Raw genomic sequence first — 26,392 nt, 5'->3', positions numbered from 1 at the left:
TCTAAAAGTAGACTGAATCTGAGGTTGGCGAATAGGAGAGGATGGGGAGTTGGTCCGTTTTCTGTTAGGACACAGTTAGCCAAATATACTATAGCTATAGCACTACTGCTTTTTATCTTTTTTTTTCCTTTTCTTTGGCTAATGATTTTATCTGAACTACTTCTAATCTCATGTTTTCTTATCACGTCTCTGTGATCATTATCACCTCTTCTTCTTCTTGTGTCTTATTTTGTCTTCTCTTCTCATTTCAACAAGCTTTCAACAAGCGAGCTAAATAAAGTAGCAATGACTCAAAGTGACTCACACCTCAATCACTTTCGCATGTGGGCACACACACACACACACACACACACACACACGCACACACACGCACACACACACATACACACACACACACACACACACACACACACACAAACGCAGAAACACACACAAACAAAGACTCTAAGGTGTCCCCAAGCAAAGGTGGCAGCTGGTCCCAGCATCGCGTTGCATGTTTTTAGGAGAGAAATATCAAATATCTGAAAAGTTCCCCCCGAAACATTTGAAGAGGTGCCTCTGGAGATGGGATACACACACACATACACGCACACACACCGAGAACAACACACCGACTGTTAGTAGCATGGTGTGTCTTACGACTTGTTGCCAGGGATGGAGAGAGTACACTTAATGAATGGCTGACCAAGCTGTGGCCTCCCTCACAAACACACAAACATGCACTCCCCCCACTAGACGGGATCAAATGTCCTGAGCTGCTCCTTCTGTTGAGTTGTTCTTCAAAATGTCATGATATTTAAGCTAAATGCTAAAAATGCAAAAGAGCAAAAGAAAAACAGCAGCTTGTTAATTATGTGTGTCCTTTCTGGTTTAATGTTTATATATAAAAAAACCTCTCTCTGACAACCTCTTTCTGAATTGCATCTCTCTGAGACTGGCCTTTCTCCACAGCCCTTTTCTCTCTCTCTCTCTCTCCCTCTTATGCAACCAGCTCATAAATAGAAAATGGATGTGTCACTCAATTACTGCATTTATACTGGAAATGGACTACAGGCTCGGGCCAAGGTTTATACCGGAGCCCACACAAGGTTTTAAGCCTCCTTCCATTAACTTTATTTTTACTCCGGTATCAAAACACGATGACTCATTCATCTGGGCTGCACAGGTGGATAATGTGTTTTTTTCTTTTTTTAGAGCTTGTTTAGCAACTCAAAAGAAATCAATAGATCCGTATCAAACTCCTCGTGAAAAAACTGACACGTGTGCAAGCATGAACAAATGTGTCAATAACATTATGTAGGATACAAAGGTGAGGAAGGAAGGAAGATTATTTTCATTACTTGTCCGAGAGGGAAGCAGGTTTTGCTTTCTTTCTTTTCTCTACATGTCAAGTTGTACACACAGCAAAGTGTTTGTGACAGGTTAAGAAGCAGGGACCTTTTAGGTTTTGTCCATCCAGCTGTGTGGTGTGTGTTTTTTGTTGTTTTAGCTGCTGCTGGAGTTAAATCGGTCCCAATCCTCCATCTCTTCCTGGTCTACACTGTTTGCCTTAACCCTCAGCCAGGTGGTTCCTGTTCTCTACCTCGTATTATACCAGTTTCATAGCTTTAGTTAGTGTGTTTAGTAGAGGAAGAAATACAAAGGACAGCAAACATCTCAAAGGAGCAAACAATTTGATTCAGTTAGATGTCTTCAATGCTTTCAAAGTGCATTTTGTGTACAGAAAAAACACCCACACGCACAGCTTGTAACCCTACAGGTGCAAGTTGAAATGTTTAATGATTGATTTATCTTTCATTTGCTGATTAAAATGCATTTCAAATACTGGACAATCTCTGCGTTGTAGTTTTGGCCGTCATCGGTTACTGTGACATTTTACCTATTTCTCGCTGAATTCTGGGCAGCGACGCCGTTAGTCACAGCTTTACAACAGCGTCCAGGAGGGAAAGCAACATGACAAGTGAGACAGCGAGAACCAACTGGGCCCAAAATATGTTTCATATTTTCTCTATAAAAACTGCATGCACGAACAGCTATGGTTTATTCAAAGTGGAACCAAGAAGTAGCTCTGCAATATCTAAAATAATTTGTGGAATAACTTAAACATAGGTATGATTAAACAGGTTCAATGATGAAACTAATCCTCACCCAACAGTTCATACGATATCTTACGAAAAGTTATTCCTCATTTCCAGCAACATGTGTCAATTTACACTCGTTACATGCATACAGTCTTTTCAAAATAAACTTCTGTCTTCACAGGAAACTACTTGGTTAAGTTTAGGAAAAGATTGTGGAAGTGGCGTAACGTAAGTGCGGAAGTTACCTGACTCACATGTGGTACGAACAGCTGTCTCCTGGGCAAAAGTCTGGTGTTTTTTTGACCCACCCATCCACCCTGACCTCCTTCCTATGCGGCGTTTGTCGCTCTTTATACTTCTTTGTTCACGATCATGTGGATTACATACGAGTTGATTTCGTGGGATATATACAAATTACAGCGCATTACTTTTTGTAGGTATATCTACGAACGGTGTATGAGAACAGCCTGAACTATGATAACCTTTTTTTTTTTCAAAGTTCTTAAATGTTGTTAGCAAAAACACTTTACCCACAACCTTGCATCTATATGTGATCAATTTGTTTTTATTAGTAGAGAAAAAAAAAAATTTGCATTTACTGTAGCATCGGAGGTTCCCCTGCAAATGGGTGATGCCCAGAAAAGATGAAATGTATAAATTAGAGCTCAATGTAAACATTCAGTTGTCTACTACTTTAGCTTGAGAGTTTTCACTTAAAATACTTTTTTCCAGCCCCAAAAGACACTAATCCTCTCAGCGTGGGATCCAGGCTCATTAAAACACACCACCTCTCTCGTCAGGAGAGGGCCCGTCACCGGCTGAACTGTGACCCATTTTGGGTGTGACCCCACCGTCTAAGAAACCAGGCGGCAGAGTCTATTATTCAACACCCTGGGAACTAAACCTAAACCCAGAACTCCTCTCATGTGCGAGGAGCCAAGCGGAGTCTGAATCAGCAGCCGAATAAAAGCCCTTATGTGTTCTTTCAACATTTTAATGGACCAAACTCTCTCAAGCTGCAGCGGTACAGCACATTTCAAAGTGTGTGTGTGTGTGTGTGTGTGTGTGTGTGTGTGTGTGTGTGTGTGTATGTGTGTGTGTAGAGGTGGTAGGTTAGAGGGTGGGAGGGGTTCAGGATACAGACTATGGAGTGTGTCCTGCAGTTTGAACAATCACACCCAAACTTCCACTTTACCTCAATCAGCCACAGGCCATTTCCCTCCTTTAACCTCTCGTTCCCTTTTTACTTCCCCTCTCTCTCTCTCTCTCTCTCTTTTCTGTTTTAGCAATTGTGCACACTCCTTCCCATTCTTCACATCTATGTTTTTTTTCCCTCTGTTTTTCTTTCTCTTCTATCCCTCTCTGCAGGTCAATCACTTTCAATACAGTGGGTGTTTCACCGGGGTGGAAAGTAACTGATTACAGACGATGCCTTCACTTTAACTGAGTAGCTATTTGAGGTGGTACTTGTACTGTTTCAAGAAAAATTTAAAATCCCTAATTGTACTTTGTCTTTAAGCAGCTGAATTTACGATTAAAGCCACTAAGTGTTGAGTTTGAAAATGTCAGACTTTTGGCGAGAGGAAATGTCAGTGAGTGGAAGACTTATAGTTCAACATTGGAAAATGCTATTTATAAAACGGATAGTTCCGCTCCTTGATTATGATTGGCTGAGCCGCAGTTCAAACCCGTTGTAAAACACTCGACAAACACACAGCTGTGACGGCATTACAATAGTATCACTGTGCCAATTAGTCATCTATTGTTTCAAAATGTCAGATTTTGTTGCGAATTTGGATTTACTGTTTGGGATAAGTGTGGATAAGTGGTTGGGGGGGCGATGGACAGGATAGAGGAGGAAAAAAAGAAGGAGACACGCTGAAATTACTGTGAGAGAAAAGTCAAAACACTGCTTATACAATGCAACATCACAGATTATCTATATCCACATATCCATTGTTATGTCATGGAGAGCTGGGGTACACCCTGGACAGGTCTCTCATATCACAGGGCTATGTTAGATTATTCATTTTTATTTATTTATCCGTCCAGAGGGCAGTTTTACTCAATATTGTCTGGAAAAAGTCAAATAACTGTTGTAGCTGTGGACCAAAATCATTATAAAGTAATTAACTACATGAACAGTTTAAATCTATGATCTAAAGAAGTGAATCTAGTGTTAAGTTACACTTTGAGTACTATTCTCAACTAAGTTTAGAGGGAATATGATTACAGAGAGGTCGACAGTTCCCTTGTTATGGCCCAATCGGGAGGATTTTCTATATATTTGCTTTGAACCTCTTTCCCCTCATAAAGGGTGATCTGTGATAAATCTTTCTAAATAATAATAAAAAGCATTGGAGCATCAGTAAATTGCAGAACACTTGGTTTGCAGGGAGTAGTTGTTCTGTTGCAGCCAGGAGGCCACATTAGCCTTTTGACCTGCCAAACTATAAGTAACCGACATCAGAAGAACGCTTTCTTTGAGCGTCACCGTGACCAGTGGTATAAGTCACGTACCATGTAATCGCAAGGTCCCTTGTTAAAAAACGTCATCACTGGTAACATACTGAACACTGGTCCTCTGTCAATGCTGCTCATTTTGGTGTTTACGTGTGACGGCAGCTGATTTTCCCTGAATTTCTCATCACAAGACAGAGTAAGAAAAGTTGCCATGGGTTAAACTAAGGATGGTTTCCATTCAGAATATACTACCATACTTAATTTTTCAAAGTCTCATCTGTATCTTCAGAAGTCTAACAAGACTTGAGGTCAGTTTCCCCATGAACAGAAATACACAATCTGCTGTGCTTTCAATAAAGCACCTCTCTGTCTCCGTTATATGTTGTGACACTTCCCTCTCGTGTTCATGTTCAGCACTACAACAGCCAGGGGGGGGGGAGGATCAGAGGGTGGAGCTCCACCTCGCTGTGCTTTGCTCACAGGCACAGGTACATTTTTTTTTGTTAATGCTGTAAGCCAAAGCCAGCAAAGCAAGTGTAGAGGCTGTCTGGAAGTTGTCATGCAGGGCCGGCACTCTGCCGTAAAGACAATGGGCGGCACAATCAAGCAGCCAGATGTTGCTCTTAACTAAATGCAAGTTAGATTACAAAGGCCTGAGCAACAATGGGGAGTCTTGTGGCTGATCTGTTTCTGCTCCTGCTGATTTCCGCGGGACACGTTTATGGAGGTAAGGAGACAAAATCACTGTTCCTCCTAACTGAGATGCAAAAGTTAACTGAGAACAATTAAACTTCTACTTAAAAACTTATTAGAATCATCATATGCATACAGGTACGTACATGCAATTTGACTTTTTCTCTATGATAACAGTTGAATGATGTGTTGCATTGTTATAATAGCACTGGTTTACTTTATAGAAGGATGTACAACTATAGTTCTTTTATGGTTCATTCATTAAAGTTAACACAGAAGCTGTGGTTGTTGTCCTGAAGTGAATCCCGTCCCCCTTTAATGAATTGACACTGGAGATAATGGTAATGCTGTAAATGCAGTATTGTTTTTTGTACAATCTTAGATTATGTTAAAACGTGTCTGTGACAGTTGGCAGCTTATTGTTTAATCCAGTCTAATATTGTCTGCAGACATATGGCAATATGCTGCTGGATACTGGATTATATTATTTAAGGACATGGGTACCTGATCTGATGTCACGCTGCTCACCAAATGCCTCCCTAGACAGTTCAACGTTTAGTTGAGAAGATAGTTTTCCTCTAGTGATGTAACTTTCTTAAACAAGTGCAATAAAACAGTGTCATCATTAACAAGTTGCTCTTCCCTAAAAAGCATTTCATTGCACCAAGCAAAATCAGTATTCAGAGTGTTAAAATGAGCATTTTAGTGTTTCTAAGTGGAGTTCATTCAATACTTCACTTAGTTTTGAAAAGCCGTTTCAGTGGACAACTTCCCAGTTGACACATCCGATCGAATCTAAGTAATTGCCACTGAAATATCAACACTTCCTAACACAAGTTGCTGCATGTGCAGGAGTAACATTTCAGGGCCTTCGGGCATGGCGTCAGATAATGTCTCTATCCTTACACCTGCGCATGACAGCGCATTAAAGACATTGCATTCACATTCGAGGTGTGCCTGTGACTGCAGGGAGATTACTAATAATCCAATATTCAGTGGTATCATAGAGGCAGATTAGAGATAGATGGACAGGTATGGGTTATACTGACAGCGAGCTTATAGGCTTTATGCAGAGCGGCATGCTGGGCCGGCCTGCTGACTGAGTACTTCTCACTGGGACCAGTCTTATAACAAACGTTATTTTTTTGCAAGCAGTGCATTTCCCAACCAGAGTTATGAAGGGATTTAAAGGCAATACAATAATAAGCCATTATGACAAACGATACCATTGCATATAATGAAAACAAGAAAATGTGGAAGAACGGATGATGTTTTCTATCTGTTTTTAAACCAATTATCGGATGTTAACCAGGATTACCTATCCTAATGTTCGCAAAAAAGCTTACCCAAAAAAGATTCAGTCAACAAAATCTGTAATTTAACCAAATTAATCAGCTATTGGCCAACTTGGCAGATGCCAATATTTAGAGACTGAGCACTATGTTAATGTTAAATGCTAATAATTTCCCTACAGGTAAAAGTCTAGCTTGTGTTGCTGTCTGACTTTTTTCTGTGTGACGTGCGTGGGAACATAAATTATTGGCTGTCATGTAATGACACTGTAGAATTGTTGAGCTATACACAGCAGCTATTGTGAGTAATTCATTCATAAAATGTTTCGGCTTCGCCCCTCAGGCCAACTAGCTCTTTTTTTATTGAGATCTGAAGTGAAGATAGAAAGAGTCTTTTGTATGAAACATTTCATTTTATTTTGGATCTGTTTTTTTTCATTTGAATCATTTAAATACTCTATTCAATTCTATCTTGTGTTCAGTCTCACTGCCACTCCATACTGCTGTACTGTTACAGAGCTTTAGAGGGTTTTTAGAGTGTCAGCCATCCCCAACCACACACACACACACACACACACACACACACACACACACATCGCTTTGACCTCTATTTGATTTGCTGTGCGTTTCTTTTTCCACAAATTGACAGTCATTTTAACAGAGTGCTCCAGTACAGCTGCTTTGTAGGTCAAATCGATTGAAATCAAGACTGCTTTGCTGTTGTTTTCATTCACAGATGTGAGTGGTGGGCACACTGGCCTCACTACTAAATGCAAGTACATTGTAATTACATATAGAGACAATTATAAAACCCTAGAATGAAAAAGTGTTTATCAGTTGTACCTAATTTATACAGGGCTTTAGACAAAAGCGTATAACTCCATGACTTTAGGCCTGACAATGGACAGACGGTTGGTTCGTTGGTCCACCACTTTGGTCCAGGCTGAAATATCTCAAGCACTATTGGATCGATCCCCATAAAGAAATGTATAGACATTTATGATTCCCAGGTAATGTATCCTAATGATTTTGGAGACCCCCTTACTTTTCCTCTAGCACCACCATGAGGTTGATAATTGTGTCTTTTTTAATACAGACATTCATGTTTCCTTCAGGATGAGGTTAATCGTAACAACTTTGGTAAACCCTTAATATTTAATCTAGTGTCATAATCAGGTCAAAATACTTTGGTTTATGACCAAATACCTGCAAGACAAATGTTAGCAGGCTAACACGCTAAACTAAGATAGTGACCATGATAAACATTATACCATAGACTATAAGAAGTGGACGCAGTCACTGTGACATCACCCATTGTAGACTGCCATTTTAAAGCCTTGAGTTTTGGTCGTCACCATCTTCGTTTTTGGCTGTCGCATCTTGTTTTTTTTGCAACCAGAAAGGACTCGAGAGGGTGGAGCTAAGTATAAACAACACTAAATAAGACATTTTTAGTTTACCAAAATGTTACAATTAACTTTCATGAACTGAGAAAGGAAACAACACCCAGATCAGACAACGTCGTGGTAGCGACCTGTCAATCACAAGGTAGCCCCGCCCTAAAGCACACTCTGCTTTATGGTCTATTTGACTCTAAATGGGACCATAATTTACTAAATGAACATCATGCTGTATTGAAGAAGACTTGAAACTAGTGATTGAGACCATAAACTCGTGTTTACAATATTTACTGAGGTAATAAATCAAGTGAGAAGTAGGGTCATTTTCTCATAGATTTCTGTACAATCAGACTTCTTTTTGCAACCAGAGGAGTCGCCCCCTGCTGGCTATTAGAAAGAATGCAGGTTTAAGGCACTTCTGCTTTGGCTTCACTTCTCAGACACGGAGGTTGCCCACTGCATTATACCTGATAAACTTCAGCATTGCTATTTTGAGCATGTTAGCATGCTGATGTTTGCATTGCACTCCACTAGACTCTTAATCTTGTTTAAATGTGACTGACAAATTTAATTAGTAGTCATTTACACATTTTTATTTATATTTGGATCATGGGTTCCCAATTCGAGTTAGCTAAATGTGCTGTTAAAAACAGCACCCCCCTAAGCTTTACACCAACTAATGACATCGTATGAAAGTATTCAGAGCAGCTCTCGTTGAGACATGTTTGCACAACTAAATGTCCAATCTGCGTCATTTGGGTCAGCAGTGAAGTCTAATTAGCATCCGGACATTTCAGGATGACCCGCTCCGGAATGCATTAGTTGTCATTAATTGAATTCGGATAGCAGGTGTAAAGTGCAGAGCAGACGCCACATTGACCAGACAGTCAATACAGATTAATGGAATAGCCTTCGCTGGGAGAATGCCTTTGGTCACCAAATGCTCCATTAATTTGTTTTGTTGGATGTTTTAGTATACAGATATAACTAAGAATGTAATTAAATGATACAAATAACAAATACCACGATGGAATAAATCTCCAGCTTGCCCTTTTATAACTGAACCTCACCTTGGAATACTGAAACTGCAGTACTACATATCGGTACCTTGATGGCAAACTACTCTGACAACAGATAAAACCTCAACTCTTCACCTGTCTTCTCATTCACTGTTGCAGTGTCGTTCTACGGTGATGGCTACATCCACCTGCGGACAGTGGAGGCATCCATTCAGACGCTGCTCCATGTACGATTTCGAACCTCCAGTCAGGCGGGGATGCTGTTTTTGGCAGCTGGACGCAGAGACTTCTTGCTGCTGGAGCTGATCTCTGGGCGCCTGCAGGTAGGCTGAAGCACATATAGTAGGATACTAATAGCACAGTAATATCTAAAGCAACTGACAGGAATCTATTCATTGATGGCAAAAAAACAAGCAAGACGTGTGTATTGTTCATTGCAAAGAACACAAATATTATGACACTCTTCTTTTTGGCTATAGGGAAAGACCAATTTGGATTTTAGTAATATGAATACAATTGAGTCAAAGTAAAAGCTGTCCAGAGGCTCTCCCGTTGTTAATATTATATTCCATTTCTGCCAATTGCTCCCCCTATATGTTACGCTGTTCCTTTAAAGATGCCACACACCTTCAAAACAGGAGAAAATATTTGCCCCTTGGGCCAGTTTAGCTCATGTATTGACATTTACTATCTTGAGGAGAGACGGAGAGAAGTCTGAACACACACAAAGCTTGGTGTCGGATTGCTCGCAGAGAGAAAAAAAATACCCCCCCTGGCACTTTCAGAACAAGTTCCTTCATGACCAACGTTAAGAGACAAGACCGCAATAGTTTAATGAAAACTCCCAAGTACATTGCAATGAAAGCAATGAGAGCTGCTCATGAAAGAGTTTGGTTGCATTTGATCTGCAGTTAACAACTCCCTTGACTCTGTTTTTTTCAATTGTGCACATTCAAGATCTCATCACCATGCTATGCCTGCTTTTATGTGTTTTGCTTTTCTTGCAACTCTTTGTTTTACTAAATAAAGTTTGTAATTTGGCATAGAAAAAAAAATAGAAAGACTTGTGCTATGTCTCAATTCACGTACGTCTGTACTTACACTTGCTATTTTGAGTGCATAAGTGTGTTCACACTGAGAAGTATGGCAAAATACAGTGCACTTTAAGTACCCAGATGTTGTACTCGTAACGATCAAAACGTTGAGAGTGAAACACTGGACACTTCCCACCCTCAACGGCAGTCGTTTTTGATTTGAGACAACACTACCCTGTCGAAAGTCACGCGCTACGCAGGTAAGTACATAGTGTGCAGAGTATACTACATGGAAGTGTACTAACGGAATTATCTGAATTGAGACACAGCATTGCATTTCATGTGTCTTGGTTATCACCTTTCATTCCTCTTTTCCTCACTCTTTCTCTCCTCACCTCCCCCCTTCATCCCTCAGGTACGTCTGGACCTGGGCTCAGGTGAGCGTTCACTACGCTCAGAAAAGGGCATCCATCTCAGCGACCTGGCGTGGCACTCCATGCAGCTGACCCACGACCGCCATAACATCAACATGACCGTGGACCGAAACTCTCACACCAGCTTCCGCATGCCAGGACCAGATCTGGAGCTCAGTGTCGACGACGGGCTTTTTGTCGGCGGGGCGGCCGGACTGAACCACCCGTACCTTCTCAACATCTCCGCTGGGTTTAGAGGTTGCGTTGATGAAGTTGTGTTCAATGAACATAACCTGTTGTCCAGCCTAAGGCCTTATTCGGGGTACAAGAGCGTCCGCGAGGTATCTCTAGGCTGCAGTCCGCAATTTTCTGCAACAGAAGAAGATTCTGTCAGCTTTTTCAGCTCTAAAGCCTTTATCTCTCTCCCGCCGTGGGAGGGGCCGCAGGAGGGGGTGTTTGAATGTGAATTGCACCCCTCTGCGAGACAAGAAGATGGCATGGTCCTGTATAGCTCTGGCAACACGGGAGGGTTTGTCGCCATAGAGATCAGAGACGGTAACCTGGTGGCGACGGTAGGAAACGGAGAGGGGGGCAAGACTGAGTTGCGCTCTCTAACGCATGTTCACAGCAACCACACCTGGTACCCCATCCAGCTGCACCTGCTGCCCAACAGCGTCCAGCTGAAGGTGGGTGAGGAGTTGGTCAAGGCCACCCTGAGTCTGGAGCTCCAGGTCATCCAGCTCAAAGGGCCTCTCTTTCTAGGAGGGCTGGACGAAGACGCCCGGGGAGAGGCAAGGCGAGCCGGGCTGATATCCGCTGTGCCTGGGGGGCAACCGGCCGGGCAAGGAGGCTCCTTTAAAGGCTGCCTCCGGGAAATCAGGGTGAACACTCAAAAAACAGGCCTACCTCATGCTGCCGTCACCAAGGACATCACTGTGGGCTGTAAGACGGGGCAAGCTCCAGTTCCAGTGACCACCAGCCCAACATATAGTCCCAGGTTTGATGTTACGACCACGCGACCAACTGCCAACAATAAGAAGAACAATAACGTTCTGTTTCTGAGAAAGCTCGAAGTGATGGAGGGAGGCCGGGCACCACTGGAGCCCAAACACATGAGGGTAGGACTGGTTGTCTTCTGATGATCTGTTCTTCTAGTTTTCACTTTAAGCTATTCAACAGGTTTCTTACACATAAATGTCAATAAAATGATGTTGTTTTCATATAATAGCACCAAGTCAGTTCCTGTTCGCGCTCCCTTCTAGGTGAATCTGGATTTTCGGAAATTGGGCATTCATCCATCCCAGTTGATGTTCCGCATCGAGGGGCAGCCTGTCCACGGCCAGCTCAGGCTGGACCTCAGCCCTGACCCCGATGGGCCGCTGGGCGAGGGGCAGGTGAGGATTATCACGATAGGAGCAGAAGAGGTCGACCGGACTTTCAGCATGCTGGACCTGTGGCAGGGCCGGGTGATGTACGTTCACAGCGGGTCAGAGGACCAGCAAGACTTCTTCATGTTTTCAGTCTTCTCCACTAATAAGAAGGAGCTCCCTGCGTTTCTGAAGGGCAACCGCCTGCATCGGTTTGATATCAACATCAGTCCTGTTAATGATGCACCTGTGCTCAGCCTGCCGGAGGGAAACCTTTTCAATCTGCTGGAGAAGTCCAAACGACAGGTAGGTACAGCAGAACGCTCGGATGTTATGTGTACGTGTGTTAGGTGTAAAATGAAAATTAATACAACCACAATGTCCCCAGCTGACAACAGACGTGCTGAGGGTGTGGGACCCTGATAGCAGTCCGGATGAGCTGGTGTTCAGCTCCCTTGGAAACCTCAACACCGAGGTTGGACACCTCGAGCACCAAGATTACTCTGGCAGGTTTGTGCTATGACTTGTGAGGCTTTACAGTGCCTCGCAAGTCTTCTTACAACCAATCATAGAGGTCTATTGGACAAGTGTAATTGTAGACTGGGGCTCACTGTTAGCTGTGCTAACCCTAACAAGCAGAGTTAGGAAGTTAACAGGGTTGCATCTATCTTACAGGGCCATTAACTTGTTCTCCCTGAAAGATCTGGAGGAGGGTAAGATCAGCTTTGTCCACACTGGGGTCTCCACCTCTCGGCTGGCACTCAGGGTCAGTGACGGGATGATGGTAAGTAATGTATTTTACTTGCCCAAGACGCAATGAAACCATAAGCTATGACATAAAGGATGTGAGATATAGAGTTTTTAGCTATACTAGCGGCTTCAGTGACGGCAGTGTCGGTCTGTTGTTTGTGTTAACAAAAGAAGGAATTCTGTCCACAGAAATAATGCTATAGGGCTTTTATTTTGAAAAAGAAACAGGAAGTGTTGAGTTAAAAATAAATATTTCCTTTTTTCATATCTGACATACTCTACAGATATAAACATTGAAACTGTAGTAATGTTGCTGCACCGCAGGCTGTGTGGGATGTTAGTCTTGTTGACTTGTAGATGATAGTGTCATGCACACACACTTTTTACATATTGCCATTATATTAGATGTTATAGCAGTGGACTACTGATTAACCATCTAATCTCTTCATTCTCCTCATCTCCTCCCTTGTTTCCTCTCCCTTCATCTCATCTCATCTGTTATACTCACTGTGTTTCCTTGTTCCCTCTCCTCTCCACAGTCGAGCAACACGGTAGTTTTGAGGATTATGGCGGTGCCACTCGAACACAAGCTGGTGAACAACACCGGACTGGAGGTGAACCAAGGCGGGGCTTCCATCATCACACCCACTCACCTTGCGGTACAAGTGAATGTGGACGATCGGGCGGTGGAAATCCGCTATGACGTCACAGAGTTGCCACAATACGGCGAGCTCCAGCGGTTGCACTCAAACGGCGACTGGAAACCGACAACTTCCTTCTCTCAGAAGCTTCTAGAAAAAGAACGGATCCGATACCTCTGCACTTACCGGGGCCTTCAGACTCAGAACAACATCACTGATTACTTCAAATGTAAAGTCAGCATCGGTTCCCGGGCTAGCGAGGAGGTTGTTTTCCCCATCGCGGTACGCTGGATCCACTTCAAGGTCACACGCAGCAAGATGGAGGTCAACGGTGTTCAGACGACTGCTCTCACTCCCGAGGACCTCTGTGCGATTTCTAAGGGTGTTAAACTCAACGAGAGCGACCTCTACTTCAGGCTCCTAACGGTGCCAAAGAAAGGGCAGCTGTTCCTGGACAACAAAGTTCTACAAAGAAACTCAACCTTCAGCCAAAAGAATATCACAGACGGTTTGATGAAGTACGAGCTGCTCAACGCGCTGCAGGACGACGCGAGAGACGCGTTCAGCTTTCAGGTTTTTTCAACACATGCCAACTCAACAGCTTACGACTTCAGAATCAGCATCAAAGCCGAGTCGACCGCCGTCACCGTTGTAAACAAAGGCCTGTCAACCCTGGAAGGAGGAAGTAAAGTCATCAACAAAGATATCCTGTTCGCTCACACAGCTAGTAACCGGGAGGTCCACTACGGCATTACGGCGAGCCCCAGGCACGGGCGGATAAGGAGGATCAACCTTTCCAACTCAACTTCCATTAATGACAACATTGTGACGTTCACGAATCGGGATATCGTTGAGGAGAGGATCATGTACGTTCACGACGACAGCGAGACCAAGCAGGATTCCTTCACTTTTCAAATTACGATTTACAAATTGTACAAACGCGCCGGCAAGAAAGAGGACAGAAACACGACCGAACACACCTTTAACATCTCCGTGCAGCTCGTCAACGATCAGAGGCCCGTCAGGGTTGTCGATAAAGTCTTCCACGTGGCCCGCGATGCGCAGAGGTTGGTGACGCTGAGGGACCTTCGTTTCCGGGACGATGACTCAGACTTTGATGACAGTTGGTTGGTGTACACGCGGAGGGGGATTCCCATGGGAGAGCTGGTGATGGCCAGTGACACCACTCACAAACTGTACGAGTTCACACAACGGGACCTCGAGCAGGTTAGCACAATTTATCTGGGGAAATTCTTGGTCATGAAACCTCTTAAATAAGTGAAGTAGTTCACAGGAAATGTTGTCCTTTTACAATCATAAATGGGGATAAGGGTGCACACTTTCAGACAGTTTGTCCTCAGAGGTATTCATGTGTTGCACCTGGTTGTACACACAAGAAGGGATGAAGCAGTTGCGTGAAGAATGACACAAGAGAGCTTGAGAGAGAAGTTCAAATCCTTCATAGTGTCTCACCTCTAGAAATATAATTAGGAGTAGAGTGGACATTCCCATTCAAATCAACATAGCAGGATGGTCAGAGCGGCAGACATTTTTATGTGTACAGTTGCCATTTCGACCGTTGTAGTTTTGCAGTAATAACAATTAAATTTAATTTAAAAATTGTAGGACGCAGCCCCCCAGTTCCAATGTTAGAAAGGTAGAAAGTAAGGGGGTTTCAGACGCAGTTTGAAGATCCGGCAGTCACTTTCAAACAGAAAATCCAGCTGCCTTTGACCTCTAGATACTCTGTTGTACTTAAGGAGTAATACCAGTGGTGTTTTTACAGTTTGTAAATGTTTTTGTTTGTTTTCTAAAGCTGCTGATGCTTTTTCCTCTTCTGTCATCATCTCCTCTTCTTTTCTCTCCTCTCAGAAAAAAGTGTTGTTTGTCCACAGAGGAGTGAGTTACGGGCGGTTTGTGCTTTTCGTATCAGATGGGAAACATTATGTTTCAACACTGCTGGAGGTGATTATAAAGTCTTCACACATGATGTATTATATTGTTTTATTTATTAATTAATTAATTAATTAATTTATTTATTTATTTATTTATTCGTTTATTTATTTATATTTTACAGTGATGTTGGTCAATTTCACTGTTAAGTAGCCATTGAATTAATAAGAGTAACTCAAGCAGTATGTGTAGTTGGAAACATACACTATAAGCAATCAAAATTGAGTTTGTTTCATATTTATATTTTCATGTTATTTATTAGTAGTTTAAATTGTGTGTGTGTGATGGTTTCGTTTAATTGGTTAATTAGAGCTCCTTCTACAAATGATTTGCTCGTGATTAAATATCATGAGGCATTTTAGTGTGAAAATAAGTAAGACTAATGATGCTAGCAATGTGTTCGCTGACTGCTGCTGTAAATAATACATTTCTCTCTCTGTTGTGTAAATGGCTGATGCAGGTGATGGCGCAGGATCCTTACCTTCAGGTCGAGAACAACACGGGCCTCATGGTCCAGCGAGCCGGGCTCACAACCTTGACCTCCGCCAACCTCAGCATCTTCAGCAACCTTGACATCCGAGACCCACAGGAAGTGACGTTTGAGGTCTTTCTTCCGCCTAAACACGGCGTGCTCTGCTTCAATGATGGAGGCCGTGAGGCTGTGACAGAAGCAGATTCGATTTCGATATTCACTCAGCGCGATTTGGTGGCGGGGCGCCTGGCGTATCACCACGACGCCAGCCACGAGTTGTCAGATGGGTTCAACGTGACGGCAAGGGTGAGGGAGAAGAGCACAGAGAGGCGACTGGACAGAGAGAGGAGGGAGGTACATCTGGACATCGGAGTGACGGTGAAAATCTTCCTGGAGAGCCACCAGAGGCCGCCAACGGTCATCAGTAACCGTCCGGTGGTGGTGGCGGAAGGACAGAATGTCTCCATAAGCAAGGAGCACTTAGAGGTGAGCAATGGTATGCGATGGTTTGTCATTTTTAAAAAGTGGTTCCCCCGGGGCGCCTGGGTTAGCTCAGTTGGTAGAGCGGGCGTCCATGTATTAAGGCTTGGTCCTGACCGCGGCGGCCCGGGTTCGAATCCGGCCTGTGGCCCTTTCCGCATCCACTCTCTCTCTCCCCCCTTTCAAGACTCTATCCACTGTCCTGTCATAAAAAAAAAAAAAAAAATGGAAAATGCCCCCCAAAAAATAACTTTAAAAAAAAAAAAAAAAAAAGTGGTTCCCCAGAAAAAAAAAAGTTTGGGGAACACAGATCTAGACAAACTGTCGTGGGATTCTCCATATTCTAAACAGAAGTTGATTGTAATGTTTTATAAATATGTTCTGTTTCGTTTGTACAGGTGGTTCATGAGGACAGCCAGCCTTCAGACATAGTTTTTACTGTCCAAAGTCCTCCCGCCCTGGGCTTCCTTCAGCGGTTTCCCCCCAACGACAAGCACCAGAACAACATTGGAGAACAGCAGCACCTCTATCAAGTACAGCCATCTGTAGGTTTAAAGCTGAATAACGTGGAGCAGGAAGTTGCTCCGCTTTTAATCTATCAAAACAAAAGCAAAACTGGCCGCCCAAATGTTGCACACTGCAGCTTTAAAGTGTCAAAGGATTCACACAGAAACAGCACTTGATGAGTTTGTCTTGCTCCGTTCCTCCATGCAGGCCGGCGTCACAGAGACAACAAACTCCTTCACCCAGGAGGACCTCAACCAGGGATTGATCATCTACCATCAGCAGGCTGCAGGACGCACCAACGACTCTGTTCTGTTGGAGGCGACTAACGGGGTCACAAAGGTTGGACCTATCAGGCTGGAGATTGACATCATCCCCATCCTGCTCCCTCTACAGGTACAGAATGTATGCCTATATGTTATGTCATGTTATGACCTTGACAAAGGAATTAAGAAAAGGGAGATAAATTAATTTTAATTTTAGGAATGAATGAACCAGTTAGCCAATGTCTTCAACCCGTCAATCAGTACTATCATATGTCCTGCAGGTGTCTGACTTGACCCTCGATGAGGGGTCATCCCTGCCGCTGACCACTGACATCATCAAGGTGGCCAATCATCACTTCTTAGGGATGAACTTCCTGTACCAGGTCATCGTTCCACCGCGACACGGACATCTGGAGCACAGCCGGATCCCGGGGATGCCCATCACCGCTTTCACTCACACTGAGGTTTGACTGTGCACGCTGATCTCTGTGTTACAACATGTTTACGGTTGTTTTGATAGTTGCTATTTGAGCAGGGCCGAGTTAGAATCAATCTTCTCTACCTTTGTTTCACTTTCCAGGTGGAACGCGAGTACATCTCCTACATCCACGACGGCAGCGACACACTGAGAGACAACTTCACCATCGTGGCCAATCAGACGGAAATCAGGAAGCACAGTCTGCCTTGCACCGCTCACATCTACATCACGCCTGTCGACGATGAGGCTCCTGTTGTTACGATCAACAAGGGTCTGAAGGTGGGGAGTGACGATATACACCCACGGGACACGTTCATAAGAAGTAGACATGATGATTGTTTTTCATCTTCTCATCTAACTCTCTGCACCAAAGTGAATAAGTTAATTTCCCAAATTGTTAAACTATTCTTTTAATAGCTAAAGTTAATAGCTTTCCTGTCCTTTCCTTCCTTCTTTCCTCTCGTTTCCTCAGGTGTGGGTGGGTTCAGTGACAGAAATCACCACAGATGATCTTAGTGCAGAGGACTCGGACACCCCTGATCCTGAGGGGCTGGAGTTCATCGTCAACCCACCCAGCAACGGCCACCTGGCCCTGAAGAGTGCCGCCTCCAGACACATCCTGAACTTCACCCAGAATCACATACAAACCGGACAACTGATGTTCGTGCACAGTGGTGAGTATATTTTGTTATACATTGCTGCAGGAATGAGTCCTAAAACCCAGAAATGATAGCCTAACGTTAGGTTTTAACTTCTGCCGATTGCATTCACACTTCACAAATCATAAAAGTGGTGTTCATTTGCGAAGATTATCTTGCTGAACAAAACTTGTAAGTATCATAAATGTGTGTTTGCCACAGAGCTTATGTTCTGCAATAATCCAAAATCCAATAGAAAAACTCCATTGGATTTTGTAGAGGGAACCAGGGCGATGCTAACTTCCTTGTTGGCCTTCAAAAATGCGTCGTCCTTGGAGCACTCCATTTGTAGTATCTTTTTTCTAGACATTTAGACCAACAGATGGGTCTGGAATAAATGAAGGAATAACCCCCTCCGTTTTCTTGATGTTGACTCTGTTTTTGTGTAGGTGCTTTATCGGGTGGCTTTCACTTCCAGGTGAACGACGGCATAAACTTCGCCCCTCGCCAGATATTCAGCACAACTGCCCACTCTTTGCTCCTGACCTTGCAGAAAAATCAGCCCATGCAGGTCTACCCAGGTAGGGTTTGAGAAGTTCTTAGGCAGGTATTTCCCTGCTCGAGTACAGTAAATGTGTTTTTTTTTACATCTAAACAACTATCACTTCTCAACCTGGGTATCCGGACAACTCTTCAGGGTTATGAGAAGATTTATTAGATAGAAATTTATTAGAATTGATGTATTTTTTATTTTTTTTCCCCGCATGTTATATACTTTATAATTATTATATATAATTATTTAGAATACTTTGTAGCCTCATTCCTCCTCTGATTATTGATACAAATTAAATCTGAAAAGCTAAATGTAGTGTAGTTATATAATAATGGCACTGGAGGGCATCCCTTGTTATGTGGCTGCATTATGTTTCTGTCTACACAAACACAGTCAGTGCCAGGCTGATAGTGCCACTTTATTCAAGAGTTAAAGGTGCTATTGATAACATTGATAACATTCAGCCACTAGATGTAACATTCTCCCTCCCCCGTTGCATTGCATTCACTTCACAACAAATGGTTGCCAGGCACTTACCATCAAACTCAGACAGTTTTTTTCCACACTTACTGGCAACTTGATCGCTGACGACCCAGAGATACCACATGATACCAACTTTGTTATACTGTTGGCTCATAAGCCTTGTTAGAAGTGGGAACCAAACGTAAAATTGTTATCAATAAGACCTTTAAGTGGTTCTAACCTGTAAACAAACTCACTTATCAGTAGTCACTCTGGTCAAGGTTACATAAGTGAAGCTGTTATTCTGATAGTATGGGACATTTAATACTGTAGTAGTTGATTTCTTTTTTTATATATTCTACATCTTCTATCTTCCTTTGAAGCATGGTGATGTCTACTGATAATACATTTAACCAGGATCAGGATTGTGGATCTCTCCCTGTGTCTTTTTTTCACCTTTAAAGGCTCTGTGACACCAATCTCTGAGCTGGAGCTTCAGGCCGTAACCAACGATGTCATCGACATCAGGAGAAACCACTCGGTGGTGTTTGCAGTGACCGCTCTTCCTAAACTCGGCAGCTTGGTCCGACGTATGCCCGACAACTCTACGCGAAACATTACCATGTTCACACAAAGCATGGTAGGGACGCGTGTGTCTTCGCAACATAGGAAAGCTTTTGTTTACTTCCCAAATAAAATGATGCCCTTTCTCCTTCGTCATTTCTTCGTCTCTTGTCTCTCAGGTGAATGAGGGAGCGATCTTGTACGATCAGAACAAGCCGCAGTCGGTGGGATGGTCGGCCGCAGACGCTTTCTCTTTCACCGTGTCCTCTCCTCCCGCTTTCCTTCCTCCGCACACCTTCACCATCTTAATCTCCTACCAGACCAGACTTTTGAACAACGCAGGTACTGTAAAATCTCTCTTTCTTATTTGATATTTATCGTACCAGGAAGAATATAAGTTCAAGAGCCAGCCAATGAATTGAGGTGTTTGTATCTGTCATTCAGGTGTTGTGGTGGCCGAGGGAGGCAGGGTGACGATTGACAGGTCTAAACTCGACGCCTCCAATCTCCTTGGGAAAGTTCCAGAGCCACGCCGGAAAGACCACCGCATCCTGTACCGTGTGATTTCCCCGCCACGCCACGGGGCTCTGTCTGTACGAGGACATAACCTCACCAGGTGCTTGGCTCTCCTTGGAGTCTCAATAAATTAACTAAACACTATCAAAATGACATAATCAAGGCACAAATACGTGATTTCAACACAATAACACAGACACTGCATATATCAGATTTTCTGTTTATGATTGTCAAAAAAAGGACATATTGTATTTTCATGTTTTGAAAATTCACTGCTGACAAAATCATTCACCAAACACTACTAGACAACCTTGAAAATAGAGATTAAATAATATTTTTTTTAATGTTTGTCTTTTCTCAGGAACCAACCTGATTTCTCTCAGGTTACCCTAAACAAGTTCGGCATCACATACGTCCACGATGACTCAGAGACGACGCGTGACAGCTTCACTTTCCGGGCCTGGGTGGCTCCTTTGGAACTCTCCTCCTCCTCCTCCTCCTCATCTGCTTTTTCCTCCTTCTCCTCCGCCTATTCCCCTCTCTATTCAGCCTCATCATCCTCCCTTTCGTCATTAGATGTGGTTTCTCATCGCCGTCCTAAGGACAGCCTGGCGGTGACGGAGACGTTCAACATCACAGTGACACCGGTCAACGACCAGCCGCCACTCATCAGGAGCAGAGCCCCGAGTATGAAGGTCGTAGTCGGAGAGAGAGTCATACTAGGACCAGACAATCTGCAGGTGGGCAAGTGTTAAGAGAGCAGGTGAAGCTGTGGTTCAAAATGTTTTATTTTATCAGTACAGAGGTCATGATTTTCACAATTATTTATTGATCATTGGAAACTAAATTTTACATTTTACTCAACTTAAGCACCAATATCCAAATTAAATGTATCTTAATTATAAGCCTTTTCTTCTTAATGGCGGATTAAGGAGATTATAATATTAAAGGTGCTAAAAGGGAGATTGGGAGCACGGCTCTCAAGCTGGCAACACCTGAGCCGGCAGCTCACAGCTAACGGTGCTAACAGGGAAAACAAAGGCAACACTACTGACAGAGTTAACAGTGTGGGAAACCGGAGGGTGGGTGCTACGCTTCCGCGATCGGGACGGTGTTATCAGCTGTAACCGCTGTATGAGAGCCGTGCAGAGCGGCAGCCATGAACTAACCAGTGGGGCACGCTCACATGTACGAACATGCACTTAAAGGCACGCACGGCCAGCCCGATATGTCAACAAAGCACAGAAAAGCTCGGATTACAACACACACAGAGAAAGAGCGACTTCATTCTCTGCTCAGGTAGACATTACTCCTCTATGTCTGTATAGAGCAAATAGCTGTTTGTTGCTATGTTAATGCTCTATATCATATCATATAGAGCACCTTGAAACATCCACAGTATTCCTCCAGAAGTCATCAAGTCACAGTAAAAACAGGAATGGTGATATAAAGTCTATTTTTTTCCACAGGCTCTTATAAAGATATTATAATTTTCAGGATAAAGGATGGGTTTTCTATGCACACCTTTTGAGATCTATTAGACCAGTGGCAACAATACTTGAACATGAATGTTTACTTTGGGTGGAATGTTCCTTTTAGATAAAATGTGTGTCAATCTCCATGTCCAGGTTGAGGATCATGACACCCCTCCAGAGGAGCTGCACTACCTTGTGATCAAAAAGCCCAACAATGGCTACCTGACGCTGGGGGAAAGACCGGAGCCGGTGACCTCCTTCACCCAGTATGACGTCAACCACGGCCGGCTGCACTTTACACAGCAGGTGAAGGAGTTAATTCCTTTTTTTTTTACAAATGTGTGTGCATTAGGGTTGTCCATTTGAAGCCCATTCTGTATGTGTGTGATTTGTATGTGATTATAGAATTGTATAACAGCATCTGTTGGCAAAAATGTTTGCATGTCGAAAAATATGCATGTTGTCTACCAGTGTGTTTCGATACTGCCACAAGGGGTCGCCAAAGACAGAAATGTTCAAATCCTACAAATCAGGGGGTTTGAATTCCCCAAATCATAGACTCTAGGTTTTTATTAAATACATTTTTCCTGACTTTCTTGTAGTCATTGATTCCTTTCTTTGTGTTGATGTCTTTTAGTGTGCTATTAACCTTTTTGGTGTTTTCCTTGTATCCATCCCTCCTGTGTTCCCTCTGTCAGGGAGAGCCCTCAACAGGTGTTTTCTACTTCAACGTTACCGACGGTCATCATCGTCCACTCTACAAACTGTTTAGCTTGGAGGTGATAAAGCCCTCCGTCTCCATGGTGAACAACACTGGCTTGTCGTTGGTTCAAGGCAGGACCGCCGTGGTCCTGACAACCAACCAGTTGGCGGCACAAACCAACAATCGCAGACAGGCCGACATCACCTACACGGTCACCGCACACCCTCGCCACGGACGCATTGCGATCAACGACAAGGAAGTCACGACCTTCCGCCACGAGGACCTGCAGTTTGGCCGCGTTGTTTATCACATGACCGATCTCAGCGAATCGGAAGACAGCTTCCAAGTCTCGGCGTCAGCCTCGTCACCCGGCGTCGACTATGGAAGTGTACCAGCGCAGACGGTGAACGTAACTGTGCGGCCGCTGATCTACCTGAGGGAGAAAGTGAGAGTACCCAGTGGTATCACTGTGAAACTGGGGAAAGCCATGATCGATGCCTCCGAGCTGGCGAGAATCAGCCGAGCCGACCCTGTCTTTGAGGTTCTGTCGCCGCCAAAACATGGAAAACTAGTCAGGGTAAAGCTTCTAGCATGGATGCAATCAATAATAAAAATTACAGAAATCTCAGTGAGTCATGTCACTATAAGTCTAATCATCTAATTTTAGTTCACTCTCTTTTCCACTGTGTCTGTGTGTGCATGTATGCAGATGACCTATGACCCTAACAAAGCATCAGAGGAGCTGAAGTCGTTTACGTTCAGAGACGTGGTGCAAGGCCGGGTCGCAATCGAGGAGCATCTCAGCGACGGCGACAATAACAAATCAGCACTCACAAGAGCTCGAGGCCACGCCCCCGCCACGCCTCTCGATGATTCTATCATCTTCCTGCTGAAGGCTGGAAACGTCCAACCAGCGAAAGGCGAGCTTCACTTCACCATCTACCCCCACCACCAGATGCATCATGGTCCGGGAAGTTCAAATACAGACGGTGAACACACGACAACCCGCACTCCGACGCATAATAAGACCACCACCGGAAAAGGAGGTGGGCGAGGGGGTTCCACGACGCTCGACGGGGTCGGGGTGGGTTTGCCCCCCCACATTTTGTCAAGTAAGCACAACAACAAGACACAGCACAAGGTGAAGCCTCACAGCCGCTTGGGGAACCACACCCGCGGTGGGAGTCACGGAGGAAGGTCAGGGAGTCGCGCAGAGGGAACAGGAGGGGGTCACAGTCACGCCCCACAACCCCACATTCCCTCCATCTCAGACAAACACGGTCCGGCGATCCCTCCTGACGTACACCCGGTCCGCGTCGAGATCCTCCCTCGCCCCGCCTCCGACCCCCTACTCATTATCCTGCCGCTGCTGGCCTGTTTGCTCCTCATCATAATCCTCATGGTTTTGATTCTGGTGTTCCGCCGCCGCAAGGAGAAACAGGCCCGGCTGCGGCTCCTCCAGCAGCTCGCCGCAGTGGCGTTAACCACCGAGGGCAGCCCGTACATGGGCCGGGCGGAGCGGAGCGTGGCTATGCCATCCGTGGTGGTCACCCCGCTGGGCCCTTCAAGCTGCCCTAACTCACCCAAGGCACCCTTAAGTCCCAGACGGAAGAGTCTCGCCCCTGGGATGACCTTCTGGGGGCCAGTTGAAGTTGACAGAGCAGCTGGCGATGCTAATAATAGAGGCGGCAACAGTAATGAAAGAGATAACGTCACAGCAGGAGTCAAGACCACGCTGAGATCTAGGTCCCCTACTCCGACTCTTAAAGACAACCAGTACTGGGTTTGATGGAAGTAATCCAAAGAAAAACTGTGCCTTAGAGGTGTATTTTTGGTGTGAAGCGTATAAATAGCATGTGCGTACTCTCCAGGGGACGTCTGTAGTCATCTAAGGCACATCTGACCTGCTATGAACTTTTAAAAAGAGGGCAAAAATATGCACATTTGTTGAAAAAATTGTTCCTTTTCTTTTGTAGGAAAGGTATTTAATTAATTTCACTGAACCAACTTCATCTGAACACATCTTTGTTGTAGTTAACAATGTACTGAAAAACTGTTATTTAATCTGCAAAACATTACCCATCTACCTTAGAGGTGTGAGGTACTGTTCAAAGTAAACAGAATCCATTATTACTGCTTAGGCAGCTGCAAATGTACTGTAGTGTCATGACATGAACACGACAACCATTAGTTCCTTTTATGCAAAGATGTAAATACAACTGTGGCTGAACAAGGAGACTGAGGTTTATTTCATTTACTGTAAAATATTTAATGCAGCTGAATTTTAAGTTAGTTCAAAAGAGTTAGTAGTGTACCTGGTAACTTGACACCTCTCACCTGCAATATTGTTAACTGTACAGAGTTGCTGTGTTAGGCTACTTCTTCAAAACCTTCTATGTCAGCTGATAGATCATACTGCCTGTTTGCACATGTGACTTAAGGTACTGTAAGCTTCCAAGTCCATGCATGCAAACTATTTTTTTTCAACATTCCTTCATTCCCCTCATTCACCGCTCTGCTCTGTTTTCTTTGTCTGAATGTTGTTACAGCTCAAGGCAGCGAGTTGTCACGTAAGCGTTTCTGATCGTCCATACAGTATTAACACTTTGAGACATAGGTGGCTTCCTCAGTTCTTGATTGACCTCAACATTTTTGTCACGTTTGACCCCTTTTATGCCAGCCTCTGATTACCATACAATGTGAAAGATTTATTTTTAATAAAAGATATTTCTTTAAGACTTCTGTGTGTGTGTGTGTTGTCTCTCATGATCTTCCTTTTGTCTCTGTTAAAGGTCCAGTGTGTAGGATTTAGTGGCATCTAGCGGTGAGATTGCAACCAACTGAGTACCCTTCCGCTCACCCCTAACCTTTACATGCTTGTCGGAGGACTTCGGTGGACTTCAAGGTAACGTAAAAAACACGAAAGGCTCTCGCTAGAGCCAGTGTTTGGTTTGTCCGTTCTGGGCTACTGTAGAAACACGGCGGACTCCTTGAGGAGGATCCGCTCCCTACGTCGATATGAAAGGCTCATTCTAAGCTAACGAAAACACAACGATTCTTAGTTGCAGATGATTATACACTTATAAAAACATAGTTAGAAATATTATATTCTGCCAATAGATCCCCCTAAATCCTGCACAGTGGACCTTTAATGACCATCTGCTGACAATGGGGATGCACATTTTAAAAGCTGAGTACTTAAACACGTTAAAAAAACAACTCACTTTCAGCTTGACAAATGTGTGACAATTACATAATACCCCCTTTAGGTTTTATATAACTTTGAAAAGTAGGCCTCAGCCAGCAGAACCATTCAATAACCAATGACAAAAATAATAATGGCTTTCAAGGCAGTAGCCTACGGGTACTGTAGTTACATTATTAAGTCAGTGCTTGAACGTTTCCAGATGTATGCTGATGCATATATGCGCCACAACACAATTTGTGTGTATGTAAATGCTTCAAATTACCCCATGCATGACCAACCTGACCAACAGATACTCTTCCTGCTGTGATACTTTTAAAACTTAATGCATAAGGTGCAGAATTTAGAGAGCTTTGTTTTTTTTCTAAATTATTAAGTGGAAGAAAATGTATCAATTAGCAAAAACCAAAAAAAAACAGTAAAGGAGAAAATGAAAACAAGGAGGAGGGGAGAAAGAGGCAGGTCTAAATAATGAAGAGTCTGCGACTGCAGTAACCTGACCTGCAGTCTGTGAACTCTGGTGTCACATATCAACGACTGGACTGCTGCGGCCTCCACGGGAAAAAGTGATAGTGATAACATGCTTCTCTTTGGGAAAAATTTGCATTAAAAGATGCAGAATACAGATTTTATACTAGACTAACTTAATTGAAAACATGAAGATATGATGGAGCAGGTGTCTTGTTCGATAATTATAAATATATATATATATATTTGTGTGAAATTGACATAATTAGTATATGAATTCTTGAGTTATAGCCAAAAATGTGTTTTGTGAGGTCACAGTGATCTTGACCTTTGACCACCAAAATCTGAAAGAAGTGGACATTTATGGCAAATGTTAAGAAATACCCTCCAGGCGTTTCTGAGATGTCACGTTCACGAGAATGGTACGGACCGACAACCCATCCATCCATGCATCCATTATCTGTAAGCGCTTATCCTATTCAGGGTCACGGGGGGCTGGAGC

General features: G+C 43.7%; 1 protein-coding gene across 1 annotated transcript; it reads left to right on the top strand.

The window, feature by feature from the left end:
* The first annotated feature begins 4,802 nt into the window (after positions 1–4,802).
* On the top strand, positions 4,803–24,732 carry LOC141757918 (chondroitin sulfate proteoglycan 4-like). The gene is made up of 22 exons (XM_074618855.1): positions 4,803–5,271; positions 9,108–9,271; positions 10,398–11,513; positions 11,658–12,068; positions 12,151–12,272; positions 12,438–12,546; positions 13,052–14,380; positions 15,026–15,118; positions 15,567–16,064; positions 16,457–16,603; positions 16,773–16,958; positions 17,110–17,292; positions 17,409–17,585; positions 17,779–17,980; positions 18,394–18,525; positions 19,424–19,599; positions 19,703–19,865; positions 19,968–20,139; positions 20,401–20,779; positions 21,668–21,820; positions 22,213–22,794; positions 22,927–24,732. The coding sequence occupies exons 1-22, from the start codon at positions 5,208–5,210 to the stop codon at positions 24,004–24,006; spliced, it is 7,638 nt and encodes a 2,545-aa protein (XP_074474956.1). The 5' UTR covers positions 4,803–5,207; the 3' UTR covers positions 24,007–24,732.
* Positions 24,733–26,392: the final 1,660 nt, after the last annotated feature.

Source organism: Sebastes fasciatus, chromosome 19 (assembly GCF_043250625.1).
Source record: "Sebastes fasciatus isolate fSebFas1 chromosome 19, fSebFas1.pri, whole genome shotgun sequence".
Lineage (NCBI taxonomy): Eukaryota > Metazoa > Chordata > Actinopteri > Perciformes > Sebastidae > Sebastes > Sebastes fasciatus.
The sequence above is the reverse complement of the archived record's forward strand: the minus strand, read 5'-3'. Positions and strand labels throughout refer to the sequence as shown.

What these genes read in the sequence shown, in the direction of transcription:
- LOC141757918 (XM_074618855.1), top strand. Translation starts at nt 5,208, where the DNA reads ATGGGGAGTCTTGTGGCTGATCTGTTTCTGCTCCTGCTGATTTCCGCG. An exon ending in GGGTCAGTGACGGGATGATG is followed by an intron (nt 12,547 to 13,051) that starts GTAAGTAATGTA and finishes TCCTCTCCACAG; the next exon opens with TCGAGCAACACGGTAGTTTT. An exon ending in CGAGGACATAACCTCACCAG is followed by an intron (nt 20,140 to 20,400) that starts GTGCTTGGCTCT and finishes GTCTTTTCTCAG; the next exon opens with GAACCAACCTGATTTCTCTC.